The 23,982-nt window shown below is 39.3% G+C and overlaps 2 protein-coding genes across 3 annotated transcripts in view; both read right to left on the bottom strand.

The window, feature by feature from the left end:
- CEP152 (centrosomal protein 152) overlaps positions 1 to 10,167 on the bottom strand; it is a 94,351-nt gene extending 84,184 nt beyond the window's left edge. The window contains exons 1-2 of the mRNA XM_024748804.1: positions 10,039 to 10,167; positions 3,433 to 3,526 (exon numbers count right to left, since the gene is read on the bottom strand). Coding sequence (XP_024604572.1) covers positions 3,433 to 3,519 — 87 coding nt within the window. The 5' untranslated portion in view covers positions 3,520 to 3,526; positions 10,039 to 10,167. The remainder of the gene's footprint in view (positions 1 to 3,432; positions 3,527 to 10,038) is intronic.
- Positions 10,168 to 17,928: 7,761 nt separating this feature from the next.
- The window catches only part of SHC4 (SHC adaptor protein 4), a 129,704-nt gene continuing 123,650 nt past the window's right edge, over positions 17,929 to 23,982 (bottom strand). For both annotated transcript variants that reach the window (XM_024748869.1, XM_024748859.1), the window contains one exon: positions 17,929 to 20,335. In XM_024748869.1, the coding sequence (XP_024604637.1) occupies positions 20,180 to 20,335 (156 nt within the window). In that variant the 3' untranslated portion in view covers positions 17,929 to 20,179. The remainder of the gene's footprint in view (positions 20,336 to 23,982) is intronic.

Below are 23,982 nucleotides of genomic sequence, written 5' to 3' on the forward strand. Positions count from 1 at the left end.
TAAACCCACACACCTATGGTCAACTAATCTATGACAAAGGAAGCAAAGATATACAATGGAGAAAAGACAGTCTCTTCAATAAGTGGTGTTGGGAAAACTGGACAGCTACATGTAAAAGAATGAAAATAGAACACTCCCTAAAACCATACACAAAAATAAACTCAAAATGGATTCGAGACCTAAGTGTAAGACCAGACACTATAAAACTCTTAGAGGAAAACATAGGAAGAACATTCTTTGACATAAATCACAGCAAGATCTTTTTTGATCCACCTCCTAGAGTAATGGAAATAAAAACAAAAATAACAAATGGGACCTAATGAAACTTCAAAGCTTTTACACAGCTAAGGAAACCATAAACAAGGCAAAAAGACAACCCTCAGAATGGGAAAAAATATTTGCAAATGAATCAACAAAGGATTAATCACCAAAATATATAAACAGCTCATGCAGTTCAATATTAAAGAAACAAATAACCCAATCCAAGAATGGCAGAAGACCTAAATAGACATTTCTCCAAAGAAGATATACAGATGGCCAAGAAGCACATGGAAAGCTGCTCAACATCACTAATTATTAGAGAAATGCAAATCAAAACTACAATGAGGTATCACCTCACACCAGTTAGAATGGGCATCATCAGAAAATCTACAAACAACAAATGCTGGAGAGGGTGTGGAGAAAAGGGAACCCTCTTGCACTGTTGGTGGGAAGGCAAATTGATACAGCTGCTATGGAGAACAGTATGGAGGTTCCTTAAAAAACTAAAAATAGAATTACCATATGATCCAGCAATCCCACTACTGGGCATATACCCAGAGAAAACCATAATTCAAAAAGACACATGTACCCCAATGCTCACTGCAGCACTATTTACAATAGCCAGGTCATGGAAGCAACCTAAATGCCCATTGACAGAGGAATGGATAAAGAAGTTGAGGTACATATATACAATGGAATATTACTCAGCCATAAAAAGGAACAAAATTGAGTCATTTGTTGAGATGTGGACGGATCTAGAGACTGTCATACAGAGTGAAGTTAGTCAGAAAGAGAAAAACAAATATCGTATATTAACGCATGTATGTGGAACCTAGAAAAGTGGTACAGATGAACCGGTTTGCAGGGCAGGAGTTGAGACCGAGATGTAGAGAACAAATGTATGGACACCAAGGGGTGAAAACCTTGGTGGGGTGGGGATGGTGGTGTGATGAATTGGGTGATTGGGATTGACATGTATACACTGATGTGTATAAAGTTGATGACTAATAAGAACCTGCTGTATAAAGAAACAACTAATACTAAACTTTCTTTGGGTTATTTGTACGGAAATATGTTAATATAAATGTTTCAGACATTACATGAAACTTCTACAAATCTTAAATGTTCTGGTATAAGGTTATAAGTCATAATTCTAGTTATTACTTTAAAATGTGTATCTCAGAAATAACTACATTTCTTTGTCAATTGCATTATTATGAACTTTCATCAAATCTTTAACCGTGGTCATTTTTTAGTCGTTTGTCATTTACAGACAGTTCTGGGTGTACTCTGATGCTTTTCCAAATATGTTCCTATAAAAGGGTTCCATCTTCAAGGAATTCGTGGAAAAGACTCTGACAAGTACAGGTTTCTGGTAACTGACTATACTGCTGAACTGAATGAATAAGCATTTTCAGAACTCTAATGGAAAACTGATGAATTCATAAAAGTGCTAACAAAAGATCAAGATAAAAAAAATTAATTACATGGGACTGAGTGAACTGATTAGGATGATTATAATTTTTGTGACTTTCTGTTTGAATAAAAAAAAAAAAATCCCGCAAGGACTCAGAGGCAAAAAACATACAAATCAATTTTCACTGCAAAGTAAAGGAGCTGTTACAGTAGAGGATTCCTGGACTGAATGTCAATATTATGACATAGTATGAGTGTGTTTCGTGTTTGGTATTTGCAATCATTGTTGCTTTTGTTGTGGTCATCCATTTACAATGCTTGGTGTCAGTCTATTTATCTCTTGTAAAAATAAAATACAGTGTGTGTGTGAGAAAAAAAAAAAAAAAGCCACCCAGAATTGGCCTAAAAATAAAGCAAGAAAGAAAGAGAACAAACTTATGGTTACCAAAGGGGAAAGGGGGGAGGGATAAATTAGGAGTTTGGGATTAACACATATACACTACTATATAAAATCGATAACCAACAAGGACCTACTGTGTAACACATGGAACTATACTCAATATCTTGTAATAATCTATAATGGAAAAGAACCTAAGAATATATATATATATAACTGAATCACTTGGCTGTACAGCTGAAATGAACACAACATTGTAAGTCAACTATATTTCAATAAAGAATTTAAAAAACACCTGAAAAAACAAATGGGTCATAGCAACATTCAGTGCAAAAGCAGCGTGTTATCACAGTCAATCAAGAAATCTGACTCAAACTAAAAACAATCATAACAAGCAAGTTGATTCCCACCAGCTGCTACTATTACTACTGGGCCAAGGATTTCGCTACACACACACACACACACACACACACACACACACACACACACACAAATATGATCTCCTCCTCTTACTCCTTTTCTCCTGTAAGCTCGTCGCACAACACAGCATTCAGGAAGATCCTTCAAATATACGGTCAGATAGCACTTCCCTGCTTAAAATCCTCCACTGGCTTCCCACTGCCCCTAGGATAAAATACAAACACCCTCCCTTGACGCGCCGTGACCGGGCCCAGACCACCTCTTCCCCACCTCCACCACTCACCCCTTGCTCACACAGTCCCGATACCACAGCCTCCTGGCTGCTTCACAGATATGCAGGGTCTGCTGCCTACTTCCAGGCTTTACACTGGTTGTGTCCGAGCCTAGGGCATCCTTCCCGGGCTTCTGTGAGGCTGCCCCCTCTCATGAGTCAAGGCTCAGCTCAAACATTTCCTCCTCCGAGAGGTCTTCCCTCACCAGTTCCTGGCTGGTTGCCTTAACATCACCTTACCCTGTCTCCCTGTTATTTGTCAGTGCTAAATCAGCCCTCACACAGATTGCTTTACTCGCCTGTTTGCTTGTTCACCGGCGGCCCCCACGCGGATGCAGGCTACCCGAAGCAAGGGAACCTGCTGGGCTCGCCCATGCAAGTAGGCCTCTGCCCCAAGACCGACCGCTACCTCCTAAATGAAAAGCGCTTCAGCAATCTAACCATCTATCTAGGGCATCGTACACAGTTATGTTTCATTCTTGTCCAAAAGAAGGAAGCATTCCACTCATCTACCTTTCAAAAGTCCAGATGCTGATCAAGTTTTGGGGCTTTGGAAAAAAAAAAAAAGAACCATAAATCCTTCAAAATGACACAAAATGATGTAATTTTGGTCAGGATACAAAATTGTTTAAGATTGGGTTTAGAATTCTTTTTCTGAATAACTTACCTCTTTCTCCCTTTCATAGTCTTCTTTGTCATATTCTTCGTCTTCATTTTGCGTCTGCAGTGCCACACTGCCGAAGTCTAGTGACATGGTCCTCCTGCGGGAACAGAAAGATGTTTGGTTTCTAAATAGCCCAGAAAATCTCCCCAGACCAAACTACATAAGAGATGCCATGCACAAAAAGACAGGAGCAGCTGGGGAGAAGATAGATGTAACTAATGTATGACAAATGGTTAGTATTCCAACTATAAAGAGAGTTCTTACAAATTAATCATGATTCACAGAAAATAGCTGTTATGACAGAAATTCATGAAAATGAGAAAATGCCCAACGCTAATAAACCTACAACTAGACCTTTCTAGTGGTCTGGCAAGAATAACTCAAACAGTAAGATTTTTGTCCACACACAAAAATAAGATAATAATAATGAACCAGGAATATGCCAAAACATATAAATTTTAAGAATGCGCTCAAAGTTTCTAATTTGATGTATTAAAGACGGCACACATCCTCCACAACTTGCTTCATCTTCTGAATATCACAAATCCAAATGTCATGTTTTTCAGAAAGAGAGCCACTAAATCCTGAGTTAATGATTGCTCCCCAACAAACATTTACAATCCAGTAAACTCCACAGAGCACACAACAAAAATATGTGTTAGGACGTTCCTGGTGGTGCAGTGGTTAAGAATCCGCCTGCCAATGCAGGGGACACAAGTTCAAGCCCTGGTCCAGGAAGATCCCACATGCTGCTAAACAACTAAGCCCATGCGCCACAGCTACTGAGCCTGTGCTCTAGAGCCCACAAGCCACAACTACTGAGCCTGCATGCCACAACTACTGAAGCCCGTGCGCCTAGAGCCCATGCTCCGCAACAAGAGAAGCCATCACAATGAGAAGCCCGCGCACCACAACGGAGTAGCTCCCGCTCGCTGCAACCAGAAAAAGCCCTCACACAGTAACGAAGACCCAACACAGCCAAAAATAAATTTAAAATATATATATATGTATATGTGTTAAATGTCCTGCTCTTAAGCTTGATAAAATCAAGTTCTAGCAAAAAATACTCAGGAAAAACAGAAGTGAAGGATGTGAAGCTATGACACTGTCCCAAAGCAGCAGCAAGACTTCCCTGGAGAATGGTCACTGCTGAGGCAGAAGCAGCAGCAGGAAATGGGTTTTCAAGTACTTACGGTCAAAAGACTGCTGATGATTTGAATTATACTTAGGGATCCTGACACTACACAGAAACTACCCAGAATTTCAAAACTCTGAACAACCCTGACAAAAAAGTAGGCAAGCATCATCAATTACACAGCCTAATGCTGTCCTCTATTCAGTCCACTCTTGTGCATGCCAATGAAATGCACTTTGATGTGAGGCTGGGCCACAGATCATACACTCACTTTTCAGGCTCTAAAATGTCATTAAACTGGAAGTGGAATGAGAAGCATACACCTGGCAATCCAAACATATTTTACCATAAAGAACTTAGCTCCCTTGTGTTGACAGTAGAGAACTAACATCACAAACTTTTATGTAAGCCAATAGCTCTATATCAAAAGATATTCCTCTTCATCAGCTCTAAGGTGCCCTTGATGGTATGACACAGTTCTGGTCTGTACCACTAAGAAAAAGATGTGGCCAATTAAATCATGACATATCATTAACTTTAAAATGCAGCCTCTTTGTAGATGTTAAAATGTGAAAAGAAGGGAGCTCCTGGGCGGTCCAGTGGTTAGAACTTGGCGCTTTCACTGCCGTGACCTGGGTTCAGTCCCTGGTCAGGGAATTAAGATCCTGCAAGCCACACGAAGCGGCAAAAAACAAAAGTGAAAAGAAAATGTGCACATTATAATAGATGAAATATGGTATTACAGATTAACACAAATATGAATTTCGATGCTGAAAATCCCCATAAGTTTTAGTTTGTTTTACAAGGATTGTTTCTCGGCCAAACTCTAATTTGCAGTCCACCTTCTTTATCCCTCCCCTCTCTGGTAGCTCCCTACACCCAACCCATCCCTTTTAATTCTATGAATTCAGACTCCTCACATCAACGAAACGCTTCCAGCCTCTGCTTCTTAGACCAGACCTGCTCCTTTCTGTTTTTGTGCCAGGGCTACATGGAGGAAGGGACACACGCACTCCTTCACTGAGAGGTAAAATAGAGAGGCTTGGGGACTCTAAACCTTGTCTCCACCCAGCAGCTACAAGAAACCTCTTGTATACCAGCATAAGATGGATACCTGAATATGGTAAAGAGCCTACAATGTAGCTGAAATGGTGAGGGAAAAACAGTAACACAAGCTCATGTCTCTAGGGTTTTTTCACTACTTCAAGTGAACATCAAGTCTATAGAATCTATAGATTATGAAAATACAAGCCCATGTAAATGCTTGCTCCTTAAAAGAAAGGCAATTAAGCTGGACCTTAAAGATATCCCTGAATTCTCCAGGCAGAAATAATCTTTCCTGCTTCTAATTCTTATGATATTTTCCACCTTTCCCTGAATTTTATAGTTAAAGCCAGAATAGGGAATTTGGGTTAATTTCCCTTTTATTAAGTAAAAGGAGGGAGGGTTGTTTTTTTTTTTTTCCAACACTTCACCAATCTGCCATCAATCAATTCCTGTTGAATACTGAAAAAGAACATTGATTTACAAGAGCTTATTGCTAAATACAGTTATTTTAAATAAAGAACTACTTTTTCTCAGATAGAGAATAATGAATTCTACAAGGTGTTTTCATTTTTTTTAAATAAAGTCTAGTTTTCTCTTTTTTTGGCTGCACAGCATGCAGGATCTTAGTTCCCAAACCAGGGATTGAAGACAGGCCCTTAGCAGTGAAAGTGCGGAGTCTTAACCACTGGACCGCCAGGGAATTCCCTATTTTCATTTTTATGTGAAGAAAATGTAAAAGACAAAACTATATCTTTTTTTTGAATGGCATTTTAAATCCAAACCATGTCATTAAAGAAGAAATCTGAAAATATCTGAAAGAACAAACTCTCTCCACTGGGAGGAAAAGGCACAAATTAGCTTTCCTTCTGAAAAGTGCAAATTACCAGAGACCATAAGAAATTATTTTAGGCATTAAGGGAAATTTGATAAACTTACTGTGGCTTAAAAAACAAAGAGGGAGACTAGAAAGGTAATTAGTATTTAACTAAAATTTAAAATAAAAGCCAGAAGACCTAAACAGACATTTCTCCAAAGAAGATATAAAGAATGCCAACAAACACATGAAAGAATGCTCAACATCATTAATCATTAGAGAAATGCAAATCAAAACTACAATGAGATATCATCTCACACCAGTCAGAATGGCCATCATCAAAAAATCTAGAAACAATAAATGCTGGAGACGGTGTGGAGAAAAGGGGACACTCTTGCACTGCTGGTGGGAATGTGAATTGGTTCAGCCACTATGGAGAACAGTATGGAGGTTCCTTAAAAAACTACAAATAGAATTACCATATGACCCAGCAATCCCACTACTGGGCATATACCCTGAGAAAACCAAAATTCAAAGAGTAGCTAACGCTTTTCTTCTGTTTATTAATCGCTACTGATTACTGCTATCAGACTTTACTATAATATTCAGAACAATAAAAGAGGCTGCTTAAATTAAAAAGAAAAAACTAGCAAGATAATAAACCCAGAAGCCATAAAGGAAAAACTTGACAGAAACTTATACACACATACAGAAAGAAACTGTATATGGCCAAAACAATCATCAACAAGTCAAATATTATGTATAAAAAAATATATCATCAAAGGGTAAAATAATAATGAGAAAGAGACTTGCAAAACACAAGAGAAAGTCCCAATATACAATTCTCACAAAGAAATGAGAAAAAGACAACTCAATTTAAAATGCGCAACTGATACATTTCATTAAAAAAAAAGAAATGCAAATGCTCAATGAACTTGAACAGATGCTTAATCTCACAAAGAATTCAAAGCGCCATTTAAACAATGAAATATGATTTTCAACCACTAAATTTAAAAAAAACACATGATAACAGCTAGTGGTGGCTATTTTTTTTTAATTATTTTATTTATTTCTGGCTGTATTGGGTCTTTGTTGCTGCATGCGGGCTTTTCTCTAGTTGCGGTGAGCAGGAGCTACTCTTCACTGTGGTGCACGGGCTTACTGCTGTGGCTTATCTTGTTGCGGAGCATGGGCTCTAGGCACGTGGGCCTCAGAAGTTGTGGCACGCAGGCTCAGTAGTTGTGGCTCGTAGGCTCTAGAGCGCAGGCTCAGTAGTTGTGGCACAGGGGCTTAGTTGCTCCACGGCATGTGGGATCTTCCCGGACCAGGGCTTGAACCCGTGTCTCCTGCATTGGCATCTGGATTCTTAACCACTGGGCCACCAGGGAAGCCCTAGTGGTGGCTATTTTATAGGAAACAGGCATCCTCATGAACTGCTGATGAAAGTATGAATTGGGAAAACCATCTTGAGAACTATCAATATTAATATATTGAAAAAGAACATTTTCCCTAGTAAAAGTACTTTTGAATAAATTGGCAATACTGAGTCACTAATAATGAAATATCTCTATATATATTGACTATTTAAAAAATCAAGATGCAGAATAAGTGTACAGTATGCTTCTTTTTTAATAGCAAGATGGTTAATACTTTCTTCCTAGATAGATAACTTTTTCTGAACCTATTTACAAGGCTATGTTTTGTCATATGTCCCACTCATTACTCATTTTGTTGTCGCTGGTTGTGTTTTCTTTGCCCTCCTTGCAATGAGAAAGACCAATGTGTGTTTAATTGGACAAAACGTTAGAAAGCAAAAGTAGCACTGTTTTTGCCTCATCCAATAGCCTATAAGCACTCTGGGGGCAGAATTTAAATGTATCTCCCCCACCCTTTGCACACAACCAATATTTGTTGAATGAATATAATACATTCATGTTACTCTCTACAGATTTATTATTTCAATAAAAATTTTACTGAGCACCTACTGTGGGCCAGGTTATAGCCTAGATGTATCTAAGACATGCTACGAGCCATGGGAAGCTTACAGTCCCTTAGGGAAACAATGATATGAATTAATAGTTAAATGATATCTTGTAATACATTCTGTAATAGAGGAAAGTACAAAGTACAAATTAACTATGCTAAGAAGAAAATAAGGCTGAAAGAAGTTTCACGGAAAGACTTTAGAAACAGATCTTAAAGGACACAATATGGCTGTTAAGTGGTTAAGAATGAGGGCACTCATTCAGACAACCTGGGCTCAGTTCTGGCTCTCCTGCTTAACAGCTGTGTAAACTTGCACAACTGTTTCCATTTCTTCATTAATAAAATGGGGGTAAAAAACAGTACCTGCACCAAAGATTGGTTACGAGGATTCACAAGACTAATGTACATGAAGCGCTTAGCACTGTGTACCAATCAATACATCTTAGTTTTGTTTTTATCATGACATGTTACTCATGAATAGAAGTCTGCCGGCTACAAAAGAGGTTAAAGGAATAAACAGCATTCAGTATATCTGAGAAAAGGTGAATATGCAGTGTGTGGGAAACTTTCCTTCAAATATTGCAATCTTTTCTAGGATGAAAATGCCACTTTCTTCAAGATGCCCTCCCCCCATGAAATTAGTCATTCTTTGGCACTTTCAGGCTATATTTCTTATACTTTTCTTATAGCTTCAATTTCAGCCTCTCATTTAGTTGAGTGCATTCACATCTAGGAGGTGCATATAAATTGTCATGCATTGTGAAAGATACGTGAAATTCCGCTTAAATCACACTCAAGTTCATGACTGTAAGACAGAAAAGGCTAAGTGCCACAAAAGCGTCTTTAAGTGCCCTGAGAGTTAGGAAATTCTACTTACTTGCTTACATGCTAGCTTCCTTTCTAGAATGGAAATAGCCAGAGCACACTAGCCTGTTTCAGACTTGCAATACCAGGCTTAGGAAGCCTATTTATTCATTTAACAATTACTTGCCAAGCACTGTTCAAGATTACAAAGTTCATCAGGATTTGGTGAAGGGAAAGAAACACACATAAAAACAAAGGATGACAATAATCTGTGATCAGTGCTAATAACAGCAGCTTGGACAAATACATTCAGGGTGCCCAGAGGATGCAGCAAGCAGGCAACCACAGGTTGAATGAAGATAAACCCAGGGCCCTACCAAGGAACTCCGTTTGGCGTCAACTATGGCACAGCAAACAGGTACCGCGAGACCCAAGCTGCACGGAGCCCAGGAGGCCTGGGGCTGCTGGCTTGGGCTGCCAGCGTTACATGCACTCAGTCAACACACGTGTACAGAGCACCCACTGTGAGCCTGGCACGGTGCCAGGGTGACCACGGCGGGGGTCCCCAGGGTCGGGTCTCAGCGTTACCCTTGTGGCCTGGAGGAGGCGAGGAGGGCTTCCCAGATGTCACTTCTAATTAGGATCTTGGGGTCTGAATGACACTTCAAAGTCAAAGGCGGAGCCCCGCCACCCGCAAGCAGTCCACCACCGCGGGATTTGGGGAGGGGACGGGTCAGTCCTCCGGGAAGCCTCAGCCAGAATCCCAAGGACCCCGCACCTCCTCCTATCCCAGCCCCAAGCCCAGCCAAGAAGCGAAACTCACCGGAGGCCACGGATGCTGTCACCGCGGAGACACCCTAGCTCCCGCCGAAAGCCAACTTCTAGCAAACCCCTCAACCAGGCTCCAACCCGCTAGCTCTGTCCTAGTCACAACTGAACCCACGGAACCCCGAGGCCATTGAGAAGCAGCCGACTCCTTCAATCGCTGGTTAGAAGCGGGCCTGGTGGGCGGGGCCATGCCGGCTTGGGGCAGGGCGTAGAGGCGGAAGTCTCCGCCTTTCTCAAGCTAGGTTGAGAAGTCCTCCTGCAGTTGCAAATACTATACGGCTGTTTAAAAGCGGGCGCCAGAGGTGGCGGGAAGTTCCTCCTGTGTGTCCATTGGTGAATCCGTGAGCCAATTACGGAAGGGTTGACTCTAGAGGGGGCGGGCCTATCCATTGCTTAGAGACGCCCAAGCACCTGGCCTCCTGCCCTTTCCTAGGATGAGCCGGCTTTGCCCGAACTCTTTGCCCCTCCCCACACCACCTAGTGCAGTGACTCGTGCCCCCTGCGCTCTCCACTCCTAAATCCCAGTTCTCAGCTGCAGCACGTTGAATCCCTCACTTTCCCCAACGAACCCACCTTGGAGGTTTTTGTATTTGCCCTTCTGATTCTCTAAGGTGCCTGCTTCCCCATCACCTTAACAGCCTTAGAGGTCGTTTCACTTTGTCTTCTTGCTTACTAGGTCCCGCCTTGTTTGAATGTGTTTCTTTAATTACTGATGAGATGACACATTCTCTACATGTTTATTCACTACTTGAATTTCCTCGAGTGCGAATGTTCCTGTCACTCTGGTATATGTTAACCTGTCCTTTAGGACAGAGCTGCCCAGTCTGCGGTAAAGTCAATTATTGTATCTACCTTCCTGGGGTAATAGGGTTCCAGTGAATATCAAGGAGTTGGTAGTACATCCTCTTAACCCTTTCCCATATATATTACTATGGAGTAAAAGTGTTGTTAAAGGTTGTTCACAATCTGGCTAGCTTTCATTTGCTACCTCACCATCCCACTCCTACACTGACCCCTATAACCCCATCCACTAAGCATAAGGGTCTGGCACACATTAGGTACTCAATCCAGAGCAACAGATGAGTGAAATCTCTGACCCAGCTGCCCGTGGTTCCCAGAGTGCTTTTGTTTTGCTCAAGCTATTTCTTTCACCTGTATTGATTGCCCCACTTAACTTCCCCAGCTACTCAGTCTTCAAGATAGACGAGCACCTCCTCTGAAGCCTTTCATGACACACACCTCCCTCCCTTGGTAGAAATGATCTTTCCCCCCTTTGGACACAGTGTACATGTCTTATTATAATCCTTGTTATCTACTATATAACTAGTTGCTATGTGAATGTTTCACTCAGTCCAATGTCAATATCTTAAGGCACTTACTTTGCTTTGTGGCCCCTGGTAGGCACTCAAAACAAACTTGATAAATGAGTAAATGAATGAACCAACAAATAAAATGAAAGCCCTTTGTGCCAGAAAAAGCAAATAAAAAGCATTCAGGTAAATGGCAGTTGTTGAAATCTGAGCCAAGGTGTCTGTTAGTGAGAACTAGGCTTATGGGCTTTCCACGTCTCACGGCAGCCCATCAGCAAGCTGCGTGTAGCATCCTGTGCTAAGGGTTAAGATGAAATGCTACAGCAAGAATGCTAAATGGTCCCTGCCCACAAATGACTGTTTATTAGAGAGATGAAAGAAAAAAGAAAAGATGTTAAGGCAGGAAAGCACATGAGGAGACAGTGTTTATAATCCCTTACATAGTGCTTTAGACGTTGGTAAGTTTTTTCACAGACACTAGCTCACTTTTCCTCACAACAACCTTGTGAGGGGCTAGTACAGGTATTAGGATCCCATTTTACAGTGTAGAAACTGATGAAAAATAAATAAATAATAAAAGTGTCCAAGGTTACACAGTTAATGTGAGACAGAGACAGAATTTTGAACCCAGCTCCTTTATCTCAAAATCCAGAGCTCATCACTATATATAAAATATAAGTGAGACTTAAGCACCTAAGTCACAAAAAAAATAGAATAAATCAAAATAAAAAATAAATCAGAGCCCCTTGCCTTTTTTAAAAATGGATTTGAGTGGAGTTATGGACATATTATAATCAATGAAAATTTCTTGACGGCCTATCGTGTTTAATTCCTGGTCTAGGTGTTTGATATATAAAGTGAGAGGCAGGACCCCTGCCAGCGAGGCACCCACACTCTGAGGTGCAAGATGCTTACATAAAAAGAGAAATGATAACACACAAAAAAAGTAGTTTACTACATGCAATATGGGTAGATAGTAATAATTCTGGGGAAAAGTGAACATGTAAGGAAGGATCTCTCAGGGAAATTTCCTGGAAGATGAGGAAGAGTCAACAGGCAGGTTGATTAGCAAGAGTAATTGCAATATGAAGGGCAGATCAGCAAAAGTAAAGGATTCTTGTATTTAGAGATAAGATTGGAGAAGTAGGCTGGGACAAGATAGCCAATAGAAGAGCTTGAAGCCTGGAGGGATGGGAAAGGCATGCTACACAGGTAAGGTATGGAAACGCACAAGGAATGAACTTACATCCAGAGAAACACAAGCACACAGAGGCATCCTGGGGTAATAAAGACAAATGCGGAAAAAGAGAGAAAAACTGCCAAAGATGTTGAATGCTGGAAAGATTATTTGTAGAATGTTGGGTCAATGTTTATCCTGCATTTTTGACACATCTGTGAGCTGGGAGGGGCTATCTCTACCAGCCTCATTTACATTTCAAGGGGAAATGCCTGTTGTTGAGATGTGGTCCCTCCCATTCAGATCATTTATAAAGGTGCAGCTAAACCCTCATTCCTTCCTTTTCCTACCTTCTCTTTGGTGTCAGAGCTATCAGGTCAAAGCAATGCCATCCTGTAATAAGGAGTGCTATCCTCAAAAAAGCACTTAACTTAAAGAAGATCTGAGTTCAAGTTCCAGCTCTCCTAGCTACTAGCCATTGTCCACAATTTATTTAATCCTTTTGTGGAGCAAAGTCTTATTTGAAAATAGGAGTGATAATAACTGCTTTGCAGGATTGTAAAAAGGATGAAATAAGATTGTGTGAAGGAGCTTTAAAAACGTAGAAACACTATTTAACAGTGTTATTTGAGGAATATCAAACCATTATTTGTTGTATATTCAATAGTATTTTTTGAGCATCTACTTTGTACCAAGCACTGTTCTAGGGGCTTAATAATGACATAAAGTGTCAAAATGCCTTCCCTGATTAAGCTACTTATCACAGAATCTACACCTGCCCTCAGCCACTATGACCTCACCACCATCACCTCCCCACCACTCAAAGACCTGGCCATACCTGATTGGGCCAAAGGTGAGCACCAGACCCAAGCTGCGCCAATCATATTCCCCTCCCAGATAACAGAAATGACTCCATGAAACTGGGTCAAGTGGTAACCCTACAGAAGCAGATTTTTATTACATTTTCTGTATTTTATGGGAAATATGCTTCTTCCATAGCTGTGTCATGTATATGGTGGAACACAGATGACGATCATGAACTTCTGCCACTCAGAGCCATGGATCTGCCTGGTTCCTGTGCTTTATGAAGCCTGACAGTTCATCTTTTCCTTGGTTCTGTGATAATCTGAACTTTAAAACATCTTTTTACTTGAATAAGCTTGTAAGGGGTAGAATAGTGTTCCCCCAAATTTCAGGTCCACCCAGAACTCAGAATGTGACTTTATTTGGAAATAGAGTCTTTGCAAATGTAATTAGTTAATATGAGGTCATATTGGATGAGGATGGGCTCTAAATCTAATGACTGGTGTCCTTAAAAGAAGAGGAAAGGACACAGAAAGACACGCAAGGAGAAGACAGCCACGTGGAGACAGAGGAACAAACTGGAGTTACATTGCTACAAGCCAAGGAACATCCAGGGCCACCAGAAACTGGCAAGGGATTCTTCCCTAGAGCATTCTGAGGAAGGATGGTCCTATCAACTCGTTATTTTCAGACTTCTAGCCTCCAGAACTGTGAGAGAATAAAATTCTGCTGTTTTAAGCTAGTTTGTGGTACTTCGTTGAGGCAGCCCTAGGAAATTAATACAGATGTGTTTCCGTTCTTCGCAACCAAATGTTTATGACTAAGATGCATTTGTGACAGGTTATATTTGAAAAGTCTAGACCAGTGATTTTCCAAACATGATCCATGGCCCACTGATGGACCTTAAGGATATTCCTGATGGGTCATTACATGACACAAACACACAAGTCGTTTCTCCAGTTATCATGGGAAAATAACTTGCAATTTGATAGGTTTTTATTTTTACATACAGCTAAGGTTTACCTAATAGGAATCTACCAAGTAAGATGTTAGGGGCTACTAATGTTTAGAATTTGTAAATCAAAGTTAGCATGTTATTTAAGTTTACCAAGAAGGATTATTCATCATTTCTATGGGCAACATTGTAAAGTTCCTGCTCATGCACACTTGAAGACAACTGAAATTCCCACTTTTGGGAGAGGGATGTTAATAGCACCATTCCCAGGAAGTCATGGTTTTTAAGAGCTGTTATTCCTGCCTCTTAATTATAAACCAGCTTTGCTTGGCACCATTGATACCAATTAAGTTTGTTGTGAGTTTGGTTAACCTAACTGCACGTAGTGTTAACTGCTTTAATATATTAATTTACACTTTTCCTATAATGACTTTAATATCCAAGTTGAGGTTCAATTTTTGTCACTAGTAATCTATTACTAAAGTCAATTTATAATTCCTCTGAAATTTGCTTATGCTTTATTGAAATGTGTTGGCTATTAATTTATTCTATTTAAGTAACTAACAATGTATTATCAAGGCAAGTGATAAAATTACTCATGTTTTGAAAAATATATAGGGCAGTATTTTGGAATATAAAACCATAGGAACAGTAGTCATATTCCTCCCCTAAAAGTGAGTAAACAATTCCTCTTGTTCCTCTCTAGTTCTTTATCGTCACTGCGTCATATTTTTCACAACAAGAAAAAAAAGGGGTTGGGGGATGAAAGGTATGTGGGACAATAGTCTTTTGCCTCTTCAATGCTCTCCGGCCAAAAGTGTGAGAGCCAATTGCCTGGATATAATGCTTACGAGTTTCCATAGCATCAAGGTTTTTAATCAGAAAACCAGTAAAAGCTATTAGAAAAGTGATGATGACCATTTGATAAAGATCCAAAGCTGCAAAAATTGTATTTGAACATGGAATGCAGACCCTCCCAGATGCCACACTCTGCTTCTGCTTCTTGAAACAGTAGATTAAAAAGGAAAGAAAGAAGTACCAAGACAAGATTATAAAACTGGTGTGTACTTTATAAGCTTACATAACATGTTCAATGGATATTAACAAAATACAACATAATGATACCATTTATAAGAAATCATAGGATTTATTTAAAATGTTAATGTATTTGAACACTTAGATATTATTGTCCAGTAATGGGATACATGTTTAAAGTTATTTGATATTCTTCTATCTTTGGTCAGGTTCCCAGAAGTGAACTTTGGGATGAAAATTTGAGTGCAAATGATTTACTCAAGGGCTTCCCTGAGCAAGCTGTTAGGGAGTGAGGAAGTTGGACAGGGAAGGGGAAGAAGCCAGGCAGGGATATGTTTTCAGGAGAAGTGCTGGCCCCAACCTGACCCTACAGGGAGCTCTGGAGCGTAATCAGGATGGGGCAATTGGCTGAGCCTTCCTGTTCCTGCACCAGGGAAGGGGAAGAGGAAGTCCATGGGCACTTCTGGCTCTTGGTAACCCAAAGCAGCTCCCCTAGCCTGAGGTTGTCCTTAGAATCAACAGTCACCTGTGCAGGGAGTTAGGAGCAAAACACACAGAATTGGCTCAGCGGATCTGAGGGGGTCTGGACAGAGCTGACCGTCTATGTTTGCCACCCTTTGATCTTATCAATGTATCTTTGGAGATGCCATCAAACATTTACATTTGAGTAGGTAATGAAGGTGTTCTCATGCAGCTCAGCCAAATGGCCCCTCCTAGTGCTAGAAGGATGGGACCTGGGACTACGAAGATGAGCCAACCACCATGTTCGGTGGATTTAGTATATTCGGTGAATCTGCCAAGGGTTAAAGTGGCAATCTTCTTAAAATCTCTTGCCACATCTAACTTTTACCTCCCAACTTGTTTTAAATTAAACTTTTTGAGAAAATTGTAGATTCACATGTGATTGCAAGAAATAACACAGGGACATCTCCTGTAAGCTTTACCCAGCTTCCACCAATGATAACACCTCACAAAACTGTAGTACAATAACACGACCAAGATATCCACATTGATACAGTCAAGGTTCAAAACAATTCAATCACACAAGGATCCCTCATGTTGCTCTTTTACAACTGTACTCACGTCCCTCTCTCCTACTGACTCCTTCCTTAATCTGTTCTCCATTTCAATAATTTTATAGAAACAACATTTCAAGAATGTTATATAAATGTAGTTTTATGGGACATAACTTTTTGTGATTAGCTTGTTTTTGCTCTGCATATTCTCTGAAGATCATCTAAGTGGTTGTATCAGCATCTCATCATCTCAATCTTTTTACTGCTGAGTAGTATTCCATGGTACGGATGTACCACAGTTTGTATAACATTCACACACCAAAGGAACATTGAAGACTTTTCCAGTTTTAGGTCATTACAAACAGCGCTACTATAAACACTCCTGTATAAGTTTTTGTGTGAACGTAAGTTTTTATTTCTCCGTGATCAATGCACGGGAATACAATTGTTGGGTTGAATGTAAGTTGCATGTTTACTTTTTTAATAAACTACCAAACTGCTTTTCGGACTGGCTGCACTATTTTACAGTCTCCCCAGGAATGTATGTGTGATCTACTTTCTTCTCAGCCTAGCTAACATTTAGTGCTGTCATTATTTTTCATTTACTCGTTCTGTTATGTGTGTAGTAATAGCTCATTGTGGTTTTAATTTGCATTTCCCTACTGGCTAATGACGTTGAATATATTTTCACCTGCTTTTTGCCATCTGTATACCTTCAGTGAAATGTCTATGCATGTTTTTTGCCCATTTTCTAAGTAGAATTTTTATGTTGAGTTTTAAGAGCTTTTAATTTATTCTAGACCTTTGGTTTGCAAATATTTCCTCCCAGTCCACAGCTTGTCCTTCATCCTCTTATCAGAGCTTTCACAGATCAAAAATTTGTATTTTTTTCTCTCTTTTTTTTTTGGCTTGTTCCCCGACCAGGGATTGAACCCAGGACCTCGGCAGTGAGAGTGCAAAGTCCTAACCACTGGACCACCAGGAATTCCCAAAAATGTGTACTTTTGATGAAGTACAACATACCAGTTTTTCCTTTAACAGATCATGTCTAAGGACTCTTTGCCTTGCCTTATATCCTAAAGACTTTCCTCTATGTTGTTCTTTCCTAAAAGTTATCACAGTTTTACATTTCACATTTAAGTCCATAATCCATTTGAGCTAATGTTTACATAAAGTGTGAGGTTCATTCTTTTGCCTACAGATGTACCGTTGCTCCAGCATCATTTGCTGAAAGGCTATCCTTCGTCCACTGAGTATAATGCCCCTTAGCCTCCTCCCAGTGGAGTCCCCAGGGCTGGTTAAGTGCCTCCTCTGTAGGCCACAGCTCCTAAAAGGCAGCCCTTTCACACAGCTCTCCCTCCAGATTCTGTTACTGCTCCCTCCCCTACTCCTTCACTGGTTGAAGACCACTGCATCCTCCCTTGTGGCTTCCCCATACTTCACCCACACCTTTGTCAATAGTCCCTTTATCAAACTCTCCTCTAGTCACCCAATTTAAGTGAGCCAGCTGTTTCCTGTCAGGACCCTGATGCATCCTACAAACGATAAATTTTCCAAATCCCAAACATCAGACATATACTGTCAGTCATCACAAAGCAATAACCATTTATTTTTTTTAAGTTGTTTACAGGTATTTATACACAAATGGATTTCCACCTTAAGACAGATGAAGATAAGGATGTGACCTTAAAAGAGCATGCAGGCAAACACTTCTTTTGTTGTTTCCCTTTAACTGTGCCCATTGTTGCAAGTGTGGTGTTTGCTCATCCAACTACCACACCGTTACAGTCAAACACTGACCATCTATGTGTCCTGCTCACGCCAGCTCTACTCTTTGCATCATCTTCTATCAAGAACTTCTTCTGGCCACCCAGTTATCACTCTGCTCAACCAGAATGAGACCACAGCCCTGCTCTGTCTCTTTTAAGATAATAAGACCACCCATAAACTTCGCTGATTTACACCCATGCTCATCCCCTTTATGAGGACAAATAATCAAGAACTACAGTGTATGCAAAATTGAGGAAAGATACATTATTTCCTAGTTGTATAAAAGGAAACAAACCTATCTAAGAAGCCAATGGCAGTCAAAGTAAAATAAAAGCATAAACCTTCACATAAAAATACTAGAGTTCAGTGTGCTTGGTTTCTGATGATTTCTCTGTGAAAGAAGTTTCTCTCATTTTACTTAAAACTTAGCAAACGTTTCACAATTACAAACATTAAGTTGTATCTACACATCCAAAGCGAAGTGGAATTAAGGCAATTGTCCAGATAACTCAAGATAAAAAAAATAAACACAAAAAACTCTAAAATAATGGCCATATCTCTATATGCAAAGGCAGGTAGAGGGCTGAGACCGAAGCCGTTTTCTGCCACTCAAAATAACCAAATCTACTTCTACTACCATCACTTATATTTTTCCAAAGTTTCAATGTTTTTGACTGAAAGGCTCCAGATCTCTGCTATCTGAATGATGATCTCAATGAGCACAGACACAGACTAAAGGAAAAAGCTGCAGTTTCAAGCTTAATTATACAGGCTGGTTATCAACACTAACCCCTAATAAATGAAAAATTTGCCTTTTATAAATTCATATTATGTTAGGGCTGAAATGGACCTATGAATTCACCTAGCCCAGTTCCCTCATTTTATAGACAAGGACACTGGAGTCCAGACAGGTTCAGCAAGTTGCTCAAGGTCACAATGAGGCCCAGTCCAGTGCTTTTGCTTACACAATGCTTCATTACATCGTTGGTTTACCAAGTGTGCCTGCATGTGTCAAACCTTTCCAATTGTTTCATTCAGTGTTTTCTCCCTGGTACATTTTTTCTGGTCATATCTAGAAAAGGTGCTAAGGATACATGTAGATGAGGGCCTATGATTCAGTCACCACCAATCAACGGGATATTTCCCCATACTTTAAAATAAATTCAGTGCTTTAAATAAGAATGGAACCAATTTGGAGATTGAATATGAAGAACACTGGTTTGTTTGCCATCTTTTAAATCCATGCACTCATGAGCTCTTTTTTGGGGGGGAAGGGTGAGGGGGAGAGGGAAGGAGGGAGAAATACGATGAAATCAGAAATGACATTGATTTGGCTTCTTTAGTTTGTCACATGTTGCATACAAACAGTCCAAATACCAAAGATTGAGAAATACTAGGACAAAAAATTTGGGCTCCAACCCTTTAAACAGCAAATGGGACAGGCCAGTGAAACTGACCAATGCTTTCAGTGGCCCTTGATTTGATTCCACTGGTATAGACACCGTCCAAATTCAATGTCCAATTTATTTTAACACTGAGGTGAAAGTGTTACCAAACAGAAAATGTAATAAAGTCAATAACTATTAAGCAAATGGCTTCTTATTTTTATAACAAGGAAAAACTTTTTTGGCAAATGGTTCTATAGTTATAGAATATGAAGACATTTAGAACTAATCTCCCCAATATGAAAATGTCCCCAAATTATCAAGTTGAAAGGCACATACCACTGCCCCAGCAGTTCATTCAAGTTGTCTTCAGCACGTGAAATTTCAATTGTGCTTTTTTTAGCTTGTTATCAATGCAATATGGCCTTAAAAAGTGACATCCGTGCATATGTATACTTTCTTTTCAAAGGGACCCATCCTCTTCCCTTTTTCTGATTTTCACTTTCTGAAGATCAATTTTTGTTAGTTCTTTGTTTTATAAAGGACCTAGTCCATGATGGTCTCAGAAAGATACACTTCGCAGTTTGTGCTCTAATTTATCTAGAAACCAAGTGTGAATTATTTTTGTGTCCTAATATAAAATGGACTTTCCTGAAGTATCAGTGTGATGGTACTTCCATACTGTCATTTGTTGGAATGCAAAAGTACTGGATTATTATCTTTTCTCACTGGTTGTTTAAGGCTTACTTCGCTTCCAGAAGAGATGATTGGCAAACTATTATCCATGTGGTATCTGATAAGGTGGCCAACATTATCAAATACATGATCCTTGGTCCTCACCTTGAAAAGGAAATACAAATGTATTTAGGTTAAATGATAATGGTTCTCCTGAAAGGCATAAACAATCATAGGGTAAAAACAGACATATCCTTGAATGAGGTAACTGCTGAATAAAGAAAAATAAAGATACTTTTCAATTCTGGATCCCTTAGTAAACAATTTTCTCATTCCCAATTACATTTTTTTTAATTTATTTTTTTAAGATTTTTTTTCATTTGATGTGGACCATTTTTAAAGTCTTTATTGAATTTGTTACAATATTGCTTCTGTTTTATATTTCCTTTTTTTTTTGGCCCAGAGGCATGTGGAATCTTAGCTCTCTGACCAGGGATCGAAGCAACACCTGCCTGCACTGGAAGGCAAGGTCTTAACCACTGGACCACCAGGAAAGTCCCCCCAGTTAATTTTATTGGAGCATAATTGCTTTACAATGGTGCGTTAGTTTCTGCTGTATAACAAAGTGAATCAGTTATACATATACATGTATCCCCATATCTCCCTCTTGTGTCTCCCTCCCACCCTCCCTATCCCACCCCTCTAGGTGGTCACACAGCACCGATCTGATCTCCCTGTGCTATGTGGCTGCTTTCCACTACCTATTTTACATTTGGTAGTGTATATATGTCCATGCCACTCTCTCACTTCGTCCCAGCTTACCCTTCCCCCTCCCCATGTCCTCAAGTCCATTCTCTATGTCTGCATTTTTATTCCTGTCCGAGGTTCTTCAGAACCATTTTTTTTTTTAGATTCCATATATATGTGCTATCATATGGTATTTGTTTTTCTCTTTCTGACTTAATTCACTCTATATGACAGTCTTTAGGTCCATCTACCTCACTACAAATAACTCAATTTCGTTTCTTTTTATGGCTCAGTAATATTCCACTGTATATATGTGCTACATCTTCTGTATCCATTCATCCGATGATGGATACTTAGGTTGTTTCCATGTCCTGGCTATTGTAAATAGAGCTCCAATGAACATTGTGGTACATGACTCTTTTTAAATTATGGTTTTCTCAGGGTATATGCCCAGTAGTGGAATTGCTGGGTCGTATGGTAGTTCTAGTTTTAGTTTTTTAAGGCCTCCATACTGTTGTGCATAGTGGCTGTATCAATTTACATTCCCACCAATAGTGCAAGATGGTTCCCTTTTCTCCACACCCTCTCCAGCATTTATTGTTTGTAGATTTTTTGATGATGGCCATTCTGACTGGTGTGAGATGATATCTCATTGTAGTTTTGATTTGCATTTCTCTCATGATTAGTGATGTTGAACATCCTTACGTGTGTTTGTTGGCAATCTGTATATCTTCTTCAGAGAATGTCTATTTAGGTCTTCTGCCCATTTTTGGAGTGGGTTGTTTGGTTTTTTTGATATTGAGCTGCATGAGCTACTTGTATATTTTGGAGATTATCCTTTGTCAATTGCTTCATTTGCAAATATTTTCTCCCATTCTGAGGGTTGTCTTTTCATCTTGTTTATGGTTTCCTTTGCTGTGCAAAAGCTTTTAAATTTCTTAGGTCCCATTTGTTTATTTTTGTTTTTATTTCCATTTATCTAGGAGGTGGGTCAGAAACGATCTTGCTGTGTTTTATGTCATACAGTGTTCTGCCTATGTTTTCCTCTAAGAGTTTGATAGTGTCTGGCCTTACATTTAGGTCTTTAATCCATTTTGAGTTTATTTTTGTGTATGGTGTTAGGGAGTGTTCTAATTTCATTATTTTGCATGTAGCTGTCCAGTTTTCCCAGCACCACTTATTGAAAAGGTTGTCTTTTCTTCTTTGTATATTCTTGCCTCTTTTATCAAAGATAAGGTGACCATATGTGCATGGGTTTATCTCTGGGCTTTCTATCCTGTTCCATTGATCTATATTTCTGTTTCTGTGCCAGTACCATACTGTCTTGATTACTGTAACTCTGTAGTATAGTCTGAAGTCAAGAAGCCTGATTCCTTCAGCTCCATTTTTCTTTCTTAAGATTGCTTTGGCTATTGGGGGTCTTTTGTGTTTCCATACAAATTGTGAAATTTTTTGTTCTAGTTCTGTGAAAAATGCCATTGGTAGTTTGAGAGAGATTGCCGTGAATCCATAGATTGCTTTCAGTAGTATAGTCATTTTCACAGTGCTGATTCTTCCAATCCAAGAACATGGTATACCTCTCCATCTGTTTGTATCATCTTTAATTTCTTTCATCAGTGTCTTATAGTTTTCTGCATACAGGAGGACTTTTGTCTCATTTGGTAGGTTTATTCCTAGGTATTTTATTCATTTTGCTGCAAGGGTACATGGGAGTGTTTCCTTAATTTCTCTTCCTGATTTTTCATCATTAGTGTATAGGGATGCAAGAGATTTCTGTGCATTAATTTTGTATCCTGCTACTCTACCCAATTCATTGATTAGGTCTAGTGGTTTTCTGGTAGAGTCTTTAGGACTCTCTATGCATAGTGTCATGTCATCTGCAAACAGTGACAGTTTTACTTCTTTTCTGATTTGGATTCCTTTCATTTCTTTTTCTTTGATTGCTGTGGCTAAACCTTCCAAAACTATGTTGAATAATAGTGGTGAGAGTGGACAAACTTGTCTTATTCCTGATCTTAGAGGAAATGGTTTGTTTTTCACCATTGAGAATGATGTTGGCTGTGGGTTTATCACGTCTGCTTTTATTATGTTGAGGTGAGTTCCCCCTATGCCTACTCTCTAGAAGGTTTTTTATCATAAATGGGAGTTGAATTTTGTCAAAAGCTTTTTCTGCATCTGAGATGATCATATGGTTTTTATCCTTCAATTTGTTAATATGGTTTATAACATTGATTGATTCGTGTATATTGAAGAATCCTTGCATCTCTGGGATAAATCCCACTTGATCGTGGTGTATGATCCTTTTAATGTGCTATTGGATTCTGTTTGCTAGTATTTTGTTGAGGATTTTTGCATCTATGTTCATCAGTGATATTGGTCTGTAGTTTTCTTTTTCTGTGACATCTTTGTCTGATTTTGGTATCAGGGTGATGGTGGTCTCGTAGAATGAGTTTGGGAGTGTTCCTCCCTCTGCAACTTTTTGGAAGAGTTCGAGAAGGATAGGTGCTAGCTCTTCTCTAAATGTTTGATAGAATTCACCTGTGAAGCCCTCTGGTCCTGGGCTTTTGTTTGTTGGAAGATTTTTAATCACAGTCTCAATTTCAGTGCTTGTGATTGTTCTGTTTATATTTTCTATTTCTTCCTGGTTCAGTCTCAGAAGGTTGCACTTTTCTAAGAATTTGTTCATTTCTTCCAGGTTGTCCATTTTATTGGCATAGAGTTGCTTGTAGTAATCTCTCACGATCCTTTGTATTTCTGCAGTGTCAGTTGTTACTTCTTTTTCATTTCTAATTCTATTGATTTGAGTGTTCTTCTTTTTTTTCTTGATGAGTCTGGCTAATGCTTTATCAATTCTGTTTATCTTCTCAAAGAACCAGCTTTTAGTTTTATTGATCTTTGCTATCATTTCCTTAATTTCTTTTTCATTTATTTCTGATCTGATCTTTATGATTTCTTTCCTTCTGCTAACTTTGGGGGTTTTTTTGTTCTTCTTTCTCTAATTGCTTTAGATGTAAGGTTAGGTTGTTTATTTGAAATGTTTCTTTTTCCTTGAGGTAGGTTGTATT

This window comes from Neophocaena asiaeorientalis, unplaced genomic scaffold (genome assembly GCF_003031525.2).
Source record: "Neophocaena asiaeorientalis asiaeorientalis breed wild unplaced genomic scaffold, Neophocaena_asiaeorientalis_V1.1 scaffold298, whole genome shotgun sequence".
Classification (NCBI taxonomy): domain Eukaryota; kingdom Metazoa; phylum Chordata; class Mammalia; order Artiodactyla; family Phocoenidae; genus Neophocaena; species Neophocaena asiaeorientalis.